The sequence below is a fragment of the Ursus maritimus genome, unplaced genomic scaffold (genome assembly GCF_017311325.1).
Source record: "Ursus maritimus isolate PB19 unplaced genomic scaffold, ASM1731132v1 scaffold_5, whole genome shotgun sequence".
Lineage (NCBI taxonomy): Eukaryota > Metazoa > Chordata > Mammalia > Carnivora > Ursidae > Ursus > Ursus maritimus.
Genome location: NW_024426663.1, coordinates 78,061,767 through 78,080,229, shown reverse-complemented (window position 1 = coordinate 78,080,229; position 18,463 = coordinate 78,061,767). Strand labels below are relative to the sequence as shown.

At 53.6% G+C, this 18,463-nt stretch overlaps 1 protein-coding gene and 1 long non-coding RNA gene across 6 annotated transcripts in view; both read left to right on the top strand.

The window, feature by feature from the left end:
* Window positions 1-480: 480 nt before the first annotated feature.
* LOC121100778 lies at window positions 481-2,143 on the top strand. Of its 2 annotated transcripts, none has more exons than XR_005832591.1 (2): window positions 481-591; window positions 1,121-2,143. It is a non-coding gene; the product is annotated as an uncharacterized LOC121100778 (long non-coding RNA). The 2 variants fall into 2 exon arrangements; XR_005832590.1 differs by having other exon boundaries at window positions 1,106-2,143.
* A 9,157-nt stretch (window positions 2,144-11,300) lies between these two features.
* The window catches only part of TBC1D9B (TBC1 domain family member 9B), a 48,805-nt gene continuing 41,642 nt past the window's right edge, over window positions 11,301-18,463 (top strand). For all 4 annotated transcript variants that reach the window (XM_040622635.1, XM_040622634.1, XM_040622633.1 and 1 more), the window contains exon 1: window positions 11,301-11,451. In XM_040622635.1, the coding sequence (XP_040478569.1) occupies window positions 11,334-11,451 (118 nt within the window). In that variant the 5' untranslated portion in view covers window positions 11,301-11,333. The remainder of the gene's footprint in view (window positions 11,452-18,463) is intronic.

Sequence of the window (18,463 nt, the reverse complement as noted above, 5' to 3'; positions counted from 1 at the left end):
TTTGTAAGTGCAGACTTTGCGAGGACACCAGGCAGCTTTTGCTTTGAAAAGCTCCAGCAGTGGGGGCGCCTGGGTAGCTCAGTCGGTTAAGCATCTGCCTTTAGCTCAGGTCATGATCCCAGGGTCCTGGGATCGAGCCCCACATTGGGCTCTCTGCTCAGTGGGGAGTCTGCTTCTCCCTCTGCCCCTCCCTCTGCTTGTACACACACTCTCTCTCTCAAATAAATTAAATCATTTTTAAAAAATAAAAAGAAAGAAAGAAAAGAAAAGCTCCAGAAATTAATCTCTTGGGGACTCGAACACTGGGAGTTACATGTTTATATTGTGCTTAAGTTGTGGGAATGCCTGAATTCTTTCCATTTGTCTCATGATAAGAGCCCAAAATGGAGATATCTGAGAAAACGTGATGCTTTGAAGATAATCCATGTTCTTTCCTCCAAGCCGTGTGGGAAGGGGAGGCCCAATGACCTGATTAAATCTGTTTTTTCTTGTCCCTTTTCCAGGTGGTCACTTCTTTCACCGAAACTCCTTGTCTCCTCGGAGCCTGGTGTACGAAAGTGAATTCTCCACAATCGAACCTTCTTTGGACATGTATGATGAGAACAAAACCTGATTTTTTCTAAACGGGCTCTGGGGGGTCACCTCTTTTGTGATTTGATTTCTGATCACCTTTCTTATTTTGTATCCTTCTGTCAGCGTCCATTTTTGGAAGAATGGCAGGGCTTTCCAAGCACAGGTTGGGGCTCAGGGTTAAATTGCAAGGTCCCCCCAAGGTGAGGCTTTGAGGACAGCGTTATCTCCGAGGTGGCCTCGTAGTGCCGAAACCCCGCCCAAAGCCAGCAGGAGGACATGGGCCCCAGCAAGCTTGGCTGTTCCCAGAGAGGAACAGGGGCCGGTGGGCGGGGGGGCGAGTGTTTCGTGGCAAGCGTGTCTCTGAGTAATCACATGCTATTCTGTGTCAGGGTGACCGCAGGGGTTTTTTAAAATACCTTTTGTGCTCCCCACTTACAACGCGCACTAAAGCCTCTTACTGACGTGGAGCACGAGTTGCTGCTACGTGGCCCGCTCCGTATTTTCCTGTCTCTTATTCTACTTTCTGTTAAAGAGTGTCTTTCTCAAGGTTCCTGAGAGAAGGGCTTGCCTTTCGTCCCTCCTCTGAGACTGACCACCCAGAGCAGCACAGAGGGGGGGCCCACCGGCTACGCAGGACAAGTGGTCGTCCCCGTCACCTCCTCCAGCCTCCCTCATAGAACATAGAGCCAAGTGCTTGTGTGAGCACCAAAACACCAAAGGCCTTGACCCTGAGGCCTGCGGACTCGTCTGCTTGGCATTTGCTGAGGTATGTGCAGAGGTGGTCCCCGGGAGGCCAGCCTGGCAGTCTTCTCTGGGCATCATGGCCAGTGGGCATCAAAATCCGAATGACTCTGAGTGCTTTCCTGAGAAGATCAGACCACAGCCCTGCTGTTAGGGACCAGATGAGCACCCCTCTTCCGTCTTCCTGATCCAACCCAGTCCCCTCCCGCCAGGCTCAGCATCAGCACCAAGAAGGCCCAAGAGCTTCCGGGAAAAGACACGGTGGCCAGCATAGCGGACCTTCAGGGACACACACGCTCCTCCCACGCGCCTGGGATGACATGACATTAACATCACGAAAAACCTGCACCTGGAGAGTAATCCCGGCCCAGAACCACAATCAGCAAATTTACGAGGACGGAAACTCCAGCCTCCGTATTCTAGAGTTCGATCTGGCAGCAAACCACACAGACCTGTGACCCCCCGCCACCCTGTGATTTTTATCGACTCCGTAAAACACAAGTTTGAGGTGAACACTTGCCATTTTCCCGTGTGCGGCTGGCTTCTCTTTATGTGTCTATTCCCATCGTGTGTTGCCAAGATGCCTCAAACACGGCTGTGCCCCGAGCAAACCCCTCAGAGAACCACGCTGGTGATAGCCATCAGGAATGTCGCCTCGGCGTGACCCGCGGCGCTGTTTCTAATCACGGGAGCGGGAACAGTGCAGAATTTGTAAGGTCTTAGCTGCTTTTTCTTTTTTACCTTTCACCAAGGGCTTCTGTTTGATTCCCCCCCTCCCTTTTTATTGTCTTTGTACTATAAAAATATTTTTGATAAACAGTTTCAAGAGAGCACTGTTCAGGAAGACGAGCTTCGCCCCAGCGGCTGTGCGGGGAGGGAATGCATCGCAAGGAGATGAGAACTCAGTGTGCCGGGCGCTGCAGACACACACCCAAGCTTTGTTTGGCTTGGCTCCCCCGACAGGGAAGACGGCTCGGTTCTGACCATGTAGTCTGTGCCACGACCTTGCTGAGAGCCCCTCAGAGCATTCTCTCCTGGTTGGCACAGTCTCGCAAAAAGCAGATACGTTACATTTCACTCAAGACATCCCCTTCCTGAAAAGGAATGAAATCACGTGAGAAGAAAGTAAAGATTCGGGCCCCTAAAAAAATATCTACTTATTCAACAACAATATTTGAATTTCTGGTAAATCTAGGGCACGCCTCCACCGTCAAAGAGCCAAGGAGGCATTTCTTACAGGGGAGTTCACTCAGCATAGTGCCCCAGGTCCCAGCTTGGCACCTTTTCCCTAAAAATCGAGGCCACTTTCGTGCTCGGCTACAGAATGCCCCGCCTTTGTCGGGAGGGACGGTAACTTCTGCGTGGAGGTCGTGTACTCCGGGAATGGCCATATTTGTCCCAAATAACAGCCTCTTTGCTGGCAGTGGGGTGGAGACCCCGCCGGGGAGCCGTGCCAGGGACGCTGGAGGGCGGGGAGGCTTGGTGAGGACAAACTCCTCAGCACCCCTGCCTCTGAGAAGTTCGAGCTGTGGGATACAGGCAAGGTGGGGGTTGTGCAGAGACACTTCCTCCCCGACATACGGGCATCTCGGCTGTGGCAAGTCTTACAGCCACAGTGGTTATCAGCCGGGACGTGTAGATAACTTCTGATCGATTTTGGGGGGTGGGGGGTGGGGGGAGGATTACTGCTTGAAGAACAGAAGGGGCAGAGAACAGTGGCTTGACCACAAACCCTCCATCCCTCTGGCGGCCGGCTCTGAGCTGGGCCTGGCTCTCCCTCTCCCTCTGGCCTCCACCCTGCCCCCCGGCCGAGCTGGGTGCAGACCCGTCAGCAGGCACCGCAGGCTAGCCATAACGATCACCTGAGCAGCCCGAAATCGGGTTGAATCGGGTGAAATAGTTAAAATGCAAACACTCTCGGCTTGGTTGTTTTTTAACTTCCTAAGTGAAGACCTGCCCCTTGGCCCTCCTGCGCTGACCCGTCAGGCAGAGGGAAGAGGCTACTAGCCAGGACACAACAGGAAGGCCAGGCATGGAGTCACCCCGTGGTGGGCGCCGTGGGCAGCGTGCCTGTCCAGGGCTGCCTGCCTCCGCTCCCCCAGGGGAAGACAAGCGCTGCTCCCCGGCGGTGAGAGACACCCCAGCAAGTCTGAGGAGCCCCGCTTGTGAAGGAAGGCTCCATCTCGCAGTCCCTCCTCAGGCCTGGCTCCCCGGTAGAGGCCGAGCCTCTACCGCCAGCCTCCCCGAGGCCGCCAACAGCCCAGCTTCCAAAACATGGCGGGCGCCAAGGGTTGAGACAAAATAAGATGACTGAATTTGAGGGACCTGGTACTTCCTGTGGGCTTTAGAAACTCTCCTCGGATTGTTACTACCCCTCACCCTCACCTCACCTCACCCCAGCTGTTTCCATGGTCTCCGTGGTGAATGAAACTGGTTTAACTGAGGGCAAATCAAAATGCTGTCTTACTGTTACCCTCGATTCCTTGGGCTCGGGTTCTGCTCCAGGAAAACAAGGAGGTGGCGTTCGGGTCAGGTCACCTTGCCAAGCGGTCGCTGCTCCTCAGCGTCCTCAGACACAGACACGGGTTTCCACCAAGGAGAATTTAGCAGGGGGAAGGCAGGACTCCAAGGCTACTCGCGCCCAGAGCCCTTTATGAAGCGCTGTGTGCGAAACACACCCACTCCGAGCTCAGTGACCCCAGCGATCATTGAGACTTAGGCTGTGATAGCAAAGGGCGCGTTAACAGCCAGCTGAGGTGGGAGGCCAGACGCCACGAGGGTGAATCATGAAGAGGGGGCTTTCCTGGGTGTGGAGGGAGGGGCACAGGGCAGCCGCGGAGGGGTGTGACTGGCTAGGGCGGGGGTCTCACTCCCCAGGGTGGGTGTGGACCAGAGAGGTTGCTCCGGCGTCCGGGCAGAGCAGAGCACTTCAGTTAGGCCAAAACCGGCTCCCACTGAAAGCAGAAAAGGAAGGTGCCAGAGGGTGAAGCAGGAGCTCAGGTTGGCAGGCTCAGTGACTCGGGGGGTGTTGGTGGGACCCAGAGAGAGCCCCTGCGGGGACACTTTCCATCTCAGGCCGGCAGGGCCTCTAGAGGGAGGCCTGGAGATGCAGCTCTGGGTCTCAGGCAGAGGTTTGGTGGGGAAAGAGTGGTCAGGGCGGGGCCCTCCGCATCCGAATCCCTGGGAAGCTGTGTTTAAATGAACTTGTCACCTACCAAAGTAGGCCCACGTGATTCCAGTCCCTGAGGTGTCCCAAACCTTCTCCCTCCCTGTCTCCGCCCTCTGTCTCCCCCCTTCCCCCATCTCCCCCTTTCTCCCCTCCCTGTCTCCCCCTTCTTCCCTCTCTGCGTCCCCCTTACCCCTCTGTTTCTCCCACTCCCCCTGCCTCCCCCCTACCCTGTTTCCCCTTCTCCCCTCCCTCCCCATTCCCCCCTGTTTTCCCCTTCTCCCCTCTCTGTCTCCCCCCTACTTCCCTCCCTGTCTCCCCTCTTCTCCCCTCCCTCTCCCCCTTTCTCCCATCTCTGCCTCCCCCCTTCTCCCTCTGTCTCCCCCCTTCCCTCTCTACCCCCTTCCCTCTGTCTCACCCCCTTCTCCCCTCTCTGTCTCCCTCCTTCCCTCTGCTCTCTGTCTCCCCCCCCACACACACACACACACACAATCACAGGAGTTAGAATCCCCCAGAGTGTGTGTCCAGCTGGGCCTGGTGTTCCCTTAATTTCTGAGGATGGTGGAGGCCAGAGTGGGGCCAACATTGCCCAGTGCCACGAGAGCCAGGCTTGGGGAAAAAGCCGTGGGGACACCAACATGTAAAGTATGAGCAGAAGGAGCTCCTGACGGCAACCAATTCAGAAAACCACTGAGTGTCACTCCCCTCTCCAAGAAAGGAGGCGTTCACCTGACCACAGTGCAGAGGGGTGGGCCCTCACTCACTCCCAAAAATGGAGTTTGGAGTGATTCAGCTGAGCGTTCACTCCCGACTCTACACTCGAGGAAGGGATCATTACCACAGGAAGACCGTTGTGACACCCGCAGCCTAAAAGAAGCATCCTCCCTAAGGACAGTTGTGCCTTTTCTTGTGGCTTCGTCAGTAAATCATCCCAAAGCCCACTGGGAAAAGGATCAAATGAGCGTATATGTTCACATAAGCAGGACTGGAAAACTTCCATGTTTTAAGTATCATAACATCAGAGAAAATACGGAAAGAAGGATCTAGAGTGAAGGTGCCTGTGTTGGCTGCGTGGACCTGTGCTTTTCTACAGCAAAACAGCAGGAAGACCCCGGCATGGCAGAAGGGGAAAGTTTTCTCCCCCAGAGGCTGAGCCCCTTCTCCCCACTCTGGGGCTCGTAGCCCCCTTGTGGCCATGGGGCTCCTCTGGGGTGCTGGTCACGTCAGGGAGTGTGCCGTCCTTCTTAGGGGTGTCCTGAAAGATCCCAACAAACTGAGCCTTGAAGAAGAGAGTCTGGTGGGCCCCTAGCAGGCATGGGATGCAGCAGTCATCTGCATTCCCCAGACGGCATCCCACCGGCCTCCAGTGACTGTGGAGGGGAAGGGGTGCGAGGGGCCTCGGCTGCTCAAAGGACAACATGTCTCTTCCCAAGACTTGGCTCTCATGGTCTAAGGAGGCCCTGTGGGGGCCCCCAGTCCACGACCTGGGACTTATCTGGGGTTTTCCCTCTTGCCGTTCAGTCTAACTCAAGCCATGTGTTGTTTTCTTCACTCTGACTTGGGGAAGAAGGAAGATACTTTAAGACAAACAAAAAAACAAGTTTTTTTTAACTTTGAATTTCATGCAAACTTGAGTATTAAACTTCCAGAAGGATTCAGTGCTGCTAGATTCACACAGACCTCCATCGTGGGCTTTCGTAGTCCCTCCCTTTGAATTTTCTACATGCCTAGACCACAAAAGACAGAGGTTCGAGGTGGCACTGACCCGGCTTGGCATCCTGAAAGGAATGACTTTCTGTGGAACAGCAGGCCTGGGGAGCGTTGCCGGGGGCCCAGAGGCAGCTGCCAGAGCCCCTGGCGCACAAGCCAAGGGTGGTCTTCAAAATCATGGTAAGCGCCTTTATACACCACACGCATTGTCCTTGGGTGGAGAAGCTGAGAGCTGGAGGATGTGGTTAGCACCCTTTTCTCGGCTACAGTGACTCCTTAATCCCCCGGGACACAGCTTAAGGGTCCCCCGCCCAGTGGAGTGCTGGCCCGAAACCAAGCTCGTTTCTCACCAGTCCACTGTCGCCCACTTGGGTGGGCAGGCATGCAGGGAAGACGCATGTCATGTCGGTCGGTCATCTGGCAAGCCTAGCTGGCCTTCATCAGCAACGTACCCCCTCGGCGGACTGTCCCCCTCTCTCTCCAGCTCTCTTTCGAGCTACTGGCAACTGTCAAAAGCTACAGATAAATGTTCTGAGCTATATTTTTACAAATTTAACCCAACGCAAAGTGAATTCTAATTTGTTCTCAGACTTACCCTTCATCCACAATTATGTCCAAAGGTATTCACGCTGTGTGATATTAAAGGACTATTCTAGTGACTGGTAGGTACTGAGTAGAGATGTTTATAAAAACAAAAGGTGGGGGCGGGGAATAGGTAGACTCTGAGACCCAGGCCATTTCTTTCCCTTCACTCAAGAACACTGTTAACCGCCTACTGACTGCCAGCATGCTGTGTGGACTAGCTGTGGCCAGGGTCCCAGGGTCCCAGCACCTTTACTGGGTAACCCCCTGAAATGACACATGCCTTCCTGGAGAGGGCGCTGTGTCCCTCATCCCCCTGGCCTGCTGACCCAGCTGGAGGAGGGGCGCCCTTGGCTGGTGCTTGGGGCCAGAATGGAAAGCTAAGTCTAAAACGGAGGGTGAGACGCAAGGTCCACTCCTAAGTGGCCATGAGTCTGTCTAAGGAAACCTGACCAGTGTGATCACAGAAACAGGGAAAAGACTCCAAGCTGGGAAATGCTATTTGGGACATGGGGAACGACCCTCACCTACTAGAACAGTCCTGGTCCTGTACCAGAGAAAGACTTGGTCCAAACCGTAGGCTACACATGTCACAATTGTTTTTGACCCTCAGTAGCTTTTGTACTCATCTGAAATATTCAAGTCACCCCTTTCATATTTGGGTCATTCACAGTGCTCCTCTCATTCTGGGTCCCTGCTTAACTATGCACAACATCTCAGAGGACGGCATACAAAACTATTTTTCTAACTGTAGCACAGATAATTTGGGGTGGGGGAGGCTGGGGATATATTTAAATGTGGCAAATGACTTCCCTTCCACCTCGAGGGATGAAAGGGAAACTATGCACTTGAATTTTAATTCACCACTGGATAGCTTGTGCCAGAAAGAACACACATCAAATAGCGAAAAAGCAAAATCGATCATTTGCTTAGTTTGGGGGCTCACTGTAGGGGGGGTGACCTTGTCTAGAACACAGATACCTGCGAGTAGAATGTGAGCCGATTTCTTGGCAATCAGATCTTATAAGCCCTTTGAAATGTCCTGGGCAGCACAATGCCTAGGTCCGTATGGTTACTGTAAGTATAATTAAGTAGTGAAATGGTATGGTATATACCTATATGCTGATAGTGTATACCCGTATGTGTGGGATTTGCTAATATAACCATTCCAATAAAAACCTATTGAAAAAGCTGCTTTGGCTGCTTTTTATCCGTGAAGACTCCCTTGGTTGCAAGTGACGGAAGCCCCAACCCAAACTGGCTTGAGCAAAAGGGGAACTTAGTGGCTCCCGAAAGCTAAAATGCAAGGGGCTATGCTCATGTCCCTTGTGGCATGGGTTGGCCCTGAAACACTGACACCAGGTCACACTTGCTAGCTATGCTTCCTCTGGAGAAGCTCCAGGCTCAGGCTCAGGGTGGTGGTCTCCTTCCCCAGGGTGCTGGTCTCCTTCCCCAGGAGGTAACCCAGACCAGAATGGGCATCTCTCTGAGCCTGACTGGCTTGGTTGGAGGCCTGTGGCTGTCTCGCTGAACCAGCCACTGTGATCACAGAGGTGGTGTGTGCCAATGGGCGCCACTTCTGCAGCCACGGAGTGAATGTGGCTTCCCCTGAAGATGGAAGCTGAGAGGTCTAAGGTGTGGTTTCCTCAACAAAATCGTGACATTGCACAAGAAGAAGTGGATGACGGGACAAAAGCAGCAAATGTCCAACATGTGTAGAGAAGGTTGGTACCCAAAAAGGTCTGGACATCAGAACCACCTCCACCACTTACTAATATGAACTCTGCAAATAATTTCTTCTGTCTGGATTTCAGTTGTATTGTCTCTCACACAGGCATCATAAAATACCTCATAGGGTTAACATGTGGAGATTAGATTTTAAAGCATGTAAGAAGTAGGCTTAATATCATTTAGCCAATAACAGTCTAGTATTTAGAGCGTATATGGGGCACCTGGGTGGCTCAGTCAGTTGGGTGTCTGCCTTCAGCTCAGGTCATGATCCCGGAGTCCCGGGATCAGGCCCGAGTTGGGTTCCCTGCTCCATGGAGCGTCTGTTTCTCCCTCTCTCTCTGCCCCTCACCCTGCTCGAGTCTTCTTCTCCCTCTGCTCCTTACCCCGCTTGTGCTGTCTCTCAAATAAGTAAAGAAAATCTTTTTAAAAAATAGAATATATAAATAACTCTTATAATTCAACAATAAAAAGATAACCCAATTTAAAAATGGGCAAAGCATATGATTAGGCATTTCTCCAATGAAGGTATGCAAATGACCATCTTGCACATGGAAAGATACCCAACATCATAAGTCATTAGGGAAAGGCAGATCTAAACCACCTGAGATATTACTTTATACCCACTAAGGTGGCTATGATAAAAAAGACAGTAACAAATGTAGAGATATGGAGAAACTGCAATCCTCACACATCACTGGTGGGAATGTGAAATGGTGCAGCTGTTTTGGAGAACAGTTTGGTGGTTCCTCAAAAAGTTAAACATGGGGCGCCTGGGTGGCTCAGTTGGTTAAGCATCTGACTCTTGATCTCAGCTTGGGTCTTGATCTCAGGGTCATGAGTTCAAGCCCTGCGTTGGGCTCCATGCTGGGCATGGAACCTACTTTAAAAAAAAAAATTCACACAGCTTTACCATAGGACCCAGCAGTTCCACTCCTAGAAACACATCCAAGAGAACTGAAAACATGTTCACAAAAACTTGTACACAGATGTTCACAGCAGCATTGTTCATAATAGCCAAAAAGGGGAAACAATCCGAATGTCCAACTGATGAATGGATAAACAAAATGGGGTGTATTAACCACAATGGAATATTATTCAGCCATGAAAAGGAATGAAGGACTCATAACTGCTACAACATGAACCTTGGACACATTCCAGTAAGTGGAAGAAGCCAGACACAAAGGCCACATAGTGCTTATGATTTCATTTATATGGAATGTCCAGAATGGGCAAATCCAGAGGGCCAGAAATAGATTAGTGTTGCTGGGGGGTGGAGGGGATTGGGGAATGGGGAGTGATTGCTAGTAGGTAAGAGGTTTCTTTTTGGAGTGTTGGAACTGTGGAATTAGTGGTAACGACTGCACAACTTTGTGAATATACTAATACTTTAAAAGGATGACTTTTATGGAACATGAATTATATCTTAGAAGAAGGGGGGAAATGAAGTAGGCTTAGCACAGCCTAAGTGCTCAATAAACTTTTGTTCTTTTCCTTCTTATAAAGCATAGTTATCAAAAGGCAGCATCAGTATCCGCTGGGAACTTGTTAGAAATGCAAACACTCTGAGGTGGGGCCCAGCAATGTGTGTGCTAACCAGCTTTGCAGGTGATTCTGATGCCTGCTCAAGCTTGAGAAGGAACAAAATAACCCTTCACCATCTCCCACATTCCTGAGGGTAGGTTAGTCCCCAGAGAGCACATTATCAATTTAAGCTTCCAAGGTCTTAGAGAAAAATGGCCTCTGCATCTCGATTCAGTCTCAAGCAACTTTTCAGGAGACTTGTGATCACTCTGCCTGTCAACCATGAAACTGCCTACTTCACTTATATCTATCATGTTAGATTCTTGAATGCCAATGACAGAAACCCAATTGGCAGCCAGCTTAAGCCTCCTGGGATGATCCCAGAGTGCCTCCTTCCCTCTGCCCTCCTCCGGGGTCCTGGCCAGCCCAGGCCAGCAGCATGATCCTGCCACCCAACTGGCCCTGGACATTCCGGATTGCCCCAGACGGAGTTCACAGCTCCCCCTTTCCCTCAAAAGGGTCAGTGTTTGAACTGTGAGGGGGTCGACCCCTACAGGCCAGCACTGGGAGAGCAGGGACCCACATCCCCTGCCCAGCGGGGGGCTGCCTGTGCCTATGCAGAAAACCCCAAAGTCCCAGGGCCAGCCCTGTCCCCGAATCCTAGACACCAATCCCCAGTGTCCCCATCTGTCAGGAGAGCGGACTGCACGATTTCTGAGCATCCTGCCAGCTTCGGGGCTCCCGGAGGTTTTCCCAGCCTCAGGCCCGACTGTCAGAATTCTGAGAATGACGACAATCGTCTCTAACCCTCTCCAGCCGCCCTTTGCAAAGTTAACACGCCCGGGGCGGGGAAGGGGGGGGCACAGCACGATCCGCCGAAAGTGTTTTTGCCCCGCTATTTCTTCACATTCCTCCCCTCCCCCACAAAACCCTGGACAGGTTTTCACAAAACGCCAGGGGCCGGGCTCGCTGCACGACCAGTTCCTCTGGCCTGGGCACTCGGCCATTCTGGCCAGAGGCCCGTGTCCCCGGGGCTGGCCCGTCGCTCCTAGATGAGTCTGCAGCGCCGGGGCCTGGGCGAGAGGGAGGTGGCCACGACCGGGCCCGGGCGGCCAGTGACCGGAGGCGGGGGTGGGGGCGGGCGGGGCGGGGCCCGGGGAGCCGGCGCGTGCTGGTCCGCGCGCCCGCCAGGGGGCGCCGCCCGCTCGGCCCGCCCGCCCCGCCCCTCCCGCTCGGCTTCGGCGCGGCGGCGACGGCGGCGGAGGCGCTTCCGCCTGGCCGGCCTCGGCCCGGTGCGAGCGGCCCCACGATGTGGCTGGGCCCGGAGGAGGTGCTGGTGGCCAACGCGCTGTGGGTGACGGAGCGGGCCAACCCCTTCTTCGTGCTGCAGCGGCGCCGCGGCCACGGCAAGGGCGGCGGCCTCACGGGTGAGGGGCGCGCGGCGGCTGGCCTGTGGACGCGGCGGCGGGCCGGGCGGGGAGGGCGCGTCGGCGGCGGGGGCTGCGGCCGGGCCCGGCGCGAGGGATGGGGATGCCGGGGAGGCGGGGGCGGGCTGGCGGCCGAGGCGGGGGCGGGGGGCGCGCCGGGGCCCGGGCCTAGGACGGGGAAGGCGAAGGTGCTGGCGTTGGGAGGCTGCTCGGTGACTTCGGCCGACCAGGGCGGCCTCTGCCCAGACGCGGTGCCGGTGAGCTCGGGCTTGGCCCAGGCGCGTGCAGCCCCTGGAGTGGGATTCACAGCGGAAAGTCGGCGAAGCCCTGGTCCTCGTCCTCTCTGCCTCAGTTTCCCAAGTGCTCTCCGAGGGGCCAAGTGACACAAGCACACATTTTCTTTTGCTTCTTTCCTTACCCCAAACAATTGCCCTTTGCACAGATCAGAGGTCCCCGAGCGTGCTGGCCTCAGCCCCCAACCCCCTGGTTTCCTCCGCCCACCTTTCCTGCTTGATGACTGGAGCTGCAGACGGAGGCTGTGCCTCCTCTTACAGTGAGCCAACCAAAGGTGCTCCCTTCATCGCCTGGGCAGCACGCTAACGGTGGACAGGCACCGCCTGCAGCCCTGGCATGTAGGGTCCAGGGAAAGTCCCCTGGAGACTCCCTCTGCAGGTGTAGTCCACAGGCCCCTGCGTGCTCCAAGCCCCTGTGCGGGATAGCCATCGCTGAGCGCTGGGCCAGGCTCCGGATCCAGTGTCTTGTGCTTCCAGGGTGGCCCTGGCCTAGCAGGATCTAGGCGGGCCCAACATGGATCAAGCTCTACAAGTTATCAACAGCCATCTCTGTGAAACATCCTGATTTGAAACATGAGCAGCGAATACAGCCCTGCCAGATGCAGGAGAAGTTTCCACAGACGTCCCCTGCCACCCTCTCCGGGCCCTCCCTAATATGGAAGCACTTGTCCCTCTCTAAGAAAACTGTGTTCCCTTCAAGTGCCTCGGCTGCCTCCCAACAGCACGGAACCCCAGGGCCATAGCGCTGGACCTGCGCTCCTGGACTAGCTTTCCGAGGGTTAGCACAGCAGCCCCTCTTGGAGGAAGTCTGAATGTGGTCAGCCTCAGAAGCTACTGCAAGCCGGTGCAGAAAGTGAGGACTGGGTTCCCAGAACCCTTCTGTTGCAGCCACAGCGTGCCAGTGTGTCCTATCTGGCTGGGGTGCACTTCCAGCGGCTTCTTGTTCTTGTGCTCTCTGCTTCTGAAGATCGCTCTCAGACGGTGGCTAGGATCCCTCTGTGCTCCGCCTCTTCCTGTGCACAGAAGGCCCCTTCCACCTAACATATCTCTCTCAAGCCCAGCCCCCCACCCCGTAGGAGCCACTCCTTCCAACTCCCTGTTGCATCTAGGTTTGGTGAGTTTCCTGCCAAGGCCTCTTGCCTGGCCTCTCCGGTGCCATCACTAGAGCATCATGGTCTCCTGAACCCTGTCTCCCCAAAGGAGGAACAGTTATAAGTGTGCTTTGATCAGGCTGGCTTTTTTTTTTTTTTTTTTTTAAAGATTTTATTTTATTTATTTATTCAGACAGAGATAGAGACAGCCAGCGAGAGAGGGAACACAAGCAGGGGGAGTGGGAGAGGAAGAAGCAGGCTCATGAGTGGAAGAGCCTGATGTAGGGGCTCGATCCCGGATCGCCAGGATCACGCCTGAGCCAAGGCAGACGCAACGCAACAGCTGCAGCCCAGGCGCCCCTCAGGCTGGCTTTTAAAACCAGATGCCAGCCTGATCCTTCAGTGAAGAGTTTAAGCATAAGAGCGCCTGGGTGACTCCAGTGGGCTAAGCGCTGCTTCTCAGGCTCAGGTTGTGATCAGGGTCCTGATTGAGCCCACGCCTGCTCCTTGCTGCCAGGAGCCTGCTTCTCCTACTCCTCTACTGTTCCCCTAGCCTTGCTCTCCTTCTCTCTCTGTCAAATAAAATAAATAAAATCTTTAAAAAAGAAGAAAGAGGGAAGAGTCTGAGTATGACGAGATATTCTGCCCACGAAGAAGCTTTCAGATCTCGAAACGCGTGATATGCCAACAGAATAAGCATTCAAATAAAAGTTTCCAAGACCAGAAAAAGAAAACCCCAACAGGAACCATGAAAAAGTCTATTAATACACTTTAAAGCTGAATATATGCTAATATTTAACTGCAAACTTAGGTCATTCTAGAACATTTCAATAAAACAAAATGAGAGACTACAGATTCCTAACTTGGGTGTATGTGACCGGGTACCCTTCTTTTATAATCAGTAATTTTATGTGTTAAAAGATTGGGAAGGGGAAAAAATCGTTAAAAATGGAATATGGAGCAAAAGCTATGGTCAAGTTAATCACAATCAGTAGAAATTACTCTGACATCAACAGGAAAAGGGTCACAGACTATTTCCAGAGCATACCAAAAGCACACTTCATTAAAAGGAAAATGTGAATTCCAAATAGGAACAGTGAACAGGTTTTTAGGTATTCTTTGATAATTCACTTAACGGAGGAGAGAGAGTCAAACACAGCGGTAAAAGGCAGACATTTCCTCTGATTTGTGTCGGAAGTGTCGCATTGACAAAGGCTGTAGCGTGATAGAAGGAAAATTTGAAGTGCCCTAAAATGCTTCAAGGTGGAAAAAACTGATGAGTGTTTTCCCAAATTGGACATGTCTAAAATTGCTGTGTCCTCTTCAATCATGACTTCTGAAGCCACAATGAACTTCCTTAAGCACTTCCCAGAATAAAAATTTGTAGATTACTTGGCGGAGGAAAGACTACATTCTTCCTGTTGTTGATAATGGAAAGTGATATTACAAAATCATTGTCTTACTTTTTTAAAAAAAAAAAAAAAGCCGGACAAGAATACATGGCCAAAAATGTCCCTTAAGAGATGTGTCTGGCAGTTAGTAAAACACATTGTACTGTTTGTCTGATTTTGTGAGAGTCATGGTATTGTTTTTGTTTTTAATTTGATGTTACGGTTGTACTTTCATATTTTGAGAATTTTGAAAAAAGTATTTGAAAAAAATTAAAAATAAATTTAAAAACAACCTAATTTTTTATATTTTTTCCTGAAGAAGCCTCCCAGAATTGTTTTGTCAGCTTATAACAAAGTCCCCCAAAACCTGCATCAGCCCCCTGCCTACAAGTGTTGTGTGAGTCTGGGAAGGAGCAAGAAGCTGCCAGGAAAAGAAGGGGAGGGGATTTTTTCGGTAGGCCTTTGAGGAAAAAGAAGTCATTTGGTGGACGAGGGGGATCCAAGCTGTGTGCTCCGTTCTGGGCCAGGGCATTGAGGGGTGCTCCCTGGCTGGCCTCCAGAGGCTCGGCTGTGGAGTGTGGCCCCTCCTTACTCTCCTCTCTCTGCCCTGCCCCCAGGTCTTCTCGTGCGGGCACCCTGGACGTGGTGCTGGAACTCCAGTGCCCCATGGCCCCCCTCGAATCCTGCACCAGACCCAGGACCTCGCATGGTCTACTGGACAGTGGCATGTGGTAGGTGCCGGGCAGGGCCTGCCCTGGATGAGCGGAGTGGCGGGACCCTGGGAGGGAGGGACACAGCCTGCATTCCTGGGCTGGATGCTCGCCCCTGGAGAACCCGGTGCGCAGAACCACATGACCCAGGCCTGCACTCCTCAGGAAGGCCGTCTCAGGCTCACGGTGCCCTGTGCAGCGTGGGATTATCTGTGGACAGTCGTGGACACGTGCATCGCCAGAGCAGTGAAAATTTTGAGCCGCTGACGGCTCAGGTTCCCAGCCGAAGGGCAAGCGTCCTCCTGCCTCTTTTGGCAGCTGTCAAACTATAAACCAGGGTCCCTTTCTGTGGTCTTTGGGCCAATACTTTGGGTTCTTTTGTTGGTGATGTTTGTGGCAAGTGGCCCCAGTGGGGTGCCGAGGTGCCGGCTGTGTTCCGAGCACAGTGTTCAGGAGCTTCATTCAGGCCTGAGTTACGTAGGCCGGTGCCGTTGGCCTGGCATGTTTGTTAGGGAGATTAATATATCTGAAATAAGGTGCCTTTTAAACAGAAAGCCACATGAAACAAAGGTCATGTACTGATCGTCGTGATGAAGATGTTGGGACCCCAGGCTTACAGGAGCATGGCCCTCCCCGCAGCTCCCCTGGGATCAGCTTGCCTGTTCCATGTTCTAGAGAGCGTGATGGAGCGTAACTGCCGCCAGTAATGACAGTCGGCCGTGGCGTCCTCCCAGGAGGAGATATGCCCAACCACTCCCCAGCGTCTGGGAGGGGCCTGTCGCGGGTACCAGCCTGGCTGGGGTCACTTGGACATTCACGGATACAGGCAGATAGCACTTCCTGCGGGCCAGGCACTTATGCAAACCTCCGAAGAACTCCAAGTAGGAACTTGGGGGTTTTTTTCCTATTTTTGAAAATGAGGAAGCGCGGTGGGCCCAGAGGGGTGAGGAGGCCTGGAGAAAGGTGATGAAGGCCTCCTTGGACCCCGGCTAAATCTCTCCCCCAAGATCCCTGAAGGAGTGCCACTCCCCTGTGTTTGAATCTGTGCGAGCAGAGGCTTCCAAGTCTGGCGTTTGCCAAGGCCAGTGGGTGTGGTCAGGGCCCCAGTCCTCCTGGTTCCAGGGCCTGCAGGAAGAGAGAGGGCTCAGGGAGGTTGGTGTCGCCTGGGCCTGTAGAGAGACACGTGACTCTTTTAAATGGCCCTCGAGATTTTTCCTGTCTCGGCGATATTCCTATCTCAGGGAGCAGACAGGGGAGGGGCAGGCAGTGGCAGTGGGAAGGAGGAGGATTGACGCTGGTGGCAGGTGGGAACCACCTAGTGGCAGCAGGCCGGTGCTGGGAAGAGCCCCAGCTGTGCGAGGAACCTAACCCAGTTCTTAGCCTCAGGCTCGCGGCGCCAACCAGCTCAGCTTCCACAGACCTCCCAGCTGCCCTGACTCCTGCTGGCACGCCCTCCCCTCAGCTCTGCAACGCTAGACTGGTCAGTGCCGACACCTGCCCAGTAAATCCCGGTTCCTTAGCTGCCACTGACGGACTTTTGGGGTCAGCCCACTGCGCTCTGTCCCTCCCCTCAGCCTCGCCACACCTGGCCTGCAGCCAGATCCTCAGACGAACACAGACCCCAAAGTTCCCAGCCACACCTGTCCTGATCTGCGTGCCTGTGTCCCCCCAGCCACCTAACCTCCCACTCCTGTTGAGAACCCGCCCCGGGTGTCAGGCTCCTATGGAAAACCAATTCCCCCAGACCCAGGCAGCCACCTTCTCCTTCTTGCTCCTCTACACTCGCCGTACTTTACCAGCACTTCTACGCTGCAGGCTCCTGGCTCTCCCACTAGACCAGCGGCTCCTAGGGGCCCACGGTAGGCAGCCCATGGTTAGGATGGTGGTTTGGTTACTTCCCGGCTCTGGACAGCTGGGCCACTTACTTAACCCTCACTGTGCCTCAGTTTCCTCCTGTGAAATGAAAACAATGGTACTGTCTCCACGGTTCTCTAAAGAGGTAAATAAGATACCTCACAAGAAAAGGTCCAAAGGCAGAAATAACCCTTCATAATAATTAGCGATTACATTCTGTTTAGTCCCTGGACCCAACACAAAGAACTTGGCATGGTTTGTGTTTCAGTGCTAAGTGAAGACTGAGGTTACTTCTAACCAATAATTCTTTTAAATGCACACATGTAAATATTTTATCATCGCAAGGCACACAGACCACACAGGCAGTGTGGACAGGATTTCTTCTGTTTGAGGTTGCTAGGAAGGCTGGGTGTAGAAAAGAATGACACACTTGAATTCATTACTTGTGATTTAACTTCCAAATTCAAACATGGGTTCTTGGCAGAAAAGAGGAAGAAAGAAAGAAATCCCTTCTACCAGCTAGACCTTAGCTTCTGTATACCAGGAAAGGAGGCCACATGAGAAGCCCAAAAGAAAAATGGGGGCGAAAGGTCATTTATGGATGATTGAAGGGACCCTGCAGGGGTCCTTTTGACTGTGTGTTGTGGCTCGCTTGTAATGTTGTATGATCCTGGGTTTAATCGCCATTGCAGAGCAGCTTCATGCTGGCCCCTGGGAGTGGGGCGGGCCCTAACTCAGGAATTGACTGGCTCAGAGTAGTGGCTCGTTGGGTAAAGGGTAAAATAATTCAACTGTCCCCAAGACCGGCTGGGCTGTGACATGTGTCAGAGCAATTGAGCAGGTGCCTGGGACAGAAGAGATGGTGGGGAAGCTCCACTGGGCCTGGCTGGGGCGGGCTCAGGATGGAGTCTCCAGCCAGTGGAAGATGTTGCCAGGCAGGAAGGGATGGGGTGCCAGAGAATCAGTCACCCCAGCAAAAATGTCTGTGGCCGCAGCCGTGCTGGTCTTGTGTCTTGCCCGGGCTCCTCCATGCCTAGCGTGCAGGCATAGGTCACAGGGGATCAGCTGGGCCTTACAGGCACTCTGTCCATAAACTGACCAACCCGGTCAGCTGGAAGGATGTAGGGCCTTCCCCTTCTTTTCTGTTCATTCAAGCTTCAGAAAGCACTTCTTCAGTGCAAAGCCCCTGCCAGGCACAAGCATGGACCCCAGAGCGCAGGGAAGCCAGGCTGGCAGCAGAGATCATCCCTTTACTTCCCCTCCAGGGGGTCCCCTTTTCCCAGTTCAGGGCGGGGCAAGAAAGAAGCCTGCCACTTGCCCTTTGGGAGGTGATGGTGAACTGCCTTCTCTTAAGTTTTTCCATTACCACTGGACTTGCTGTGCCTCTGCAGGGCCCCTCTGAGGGAGCACAGGGACCACCTCAAGGCGGGCAGAACACTGGAGGCCAGCCAGAAGCTGACGAGGGTCAGGCAGGGGTTCCCGGAGGAGGGCAGGAGCTCGGCTGGGATGTGAGCAGGGATGGGGGGAGGAGGGGCCTCGCAGGCAAAGGCCTAGGTGGCTGCCTCTGGCTTCAGAGAGAGGGGTGAGAGTTCCCTGGTGTGCCCAGCAGGAGAGAGGCTAAGCACGGGGCCAGGAGTCCTACAGGAAGGAATCCTCCGGAGGACTGCAGTCAC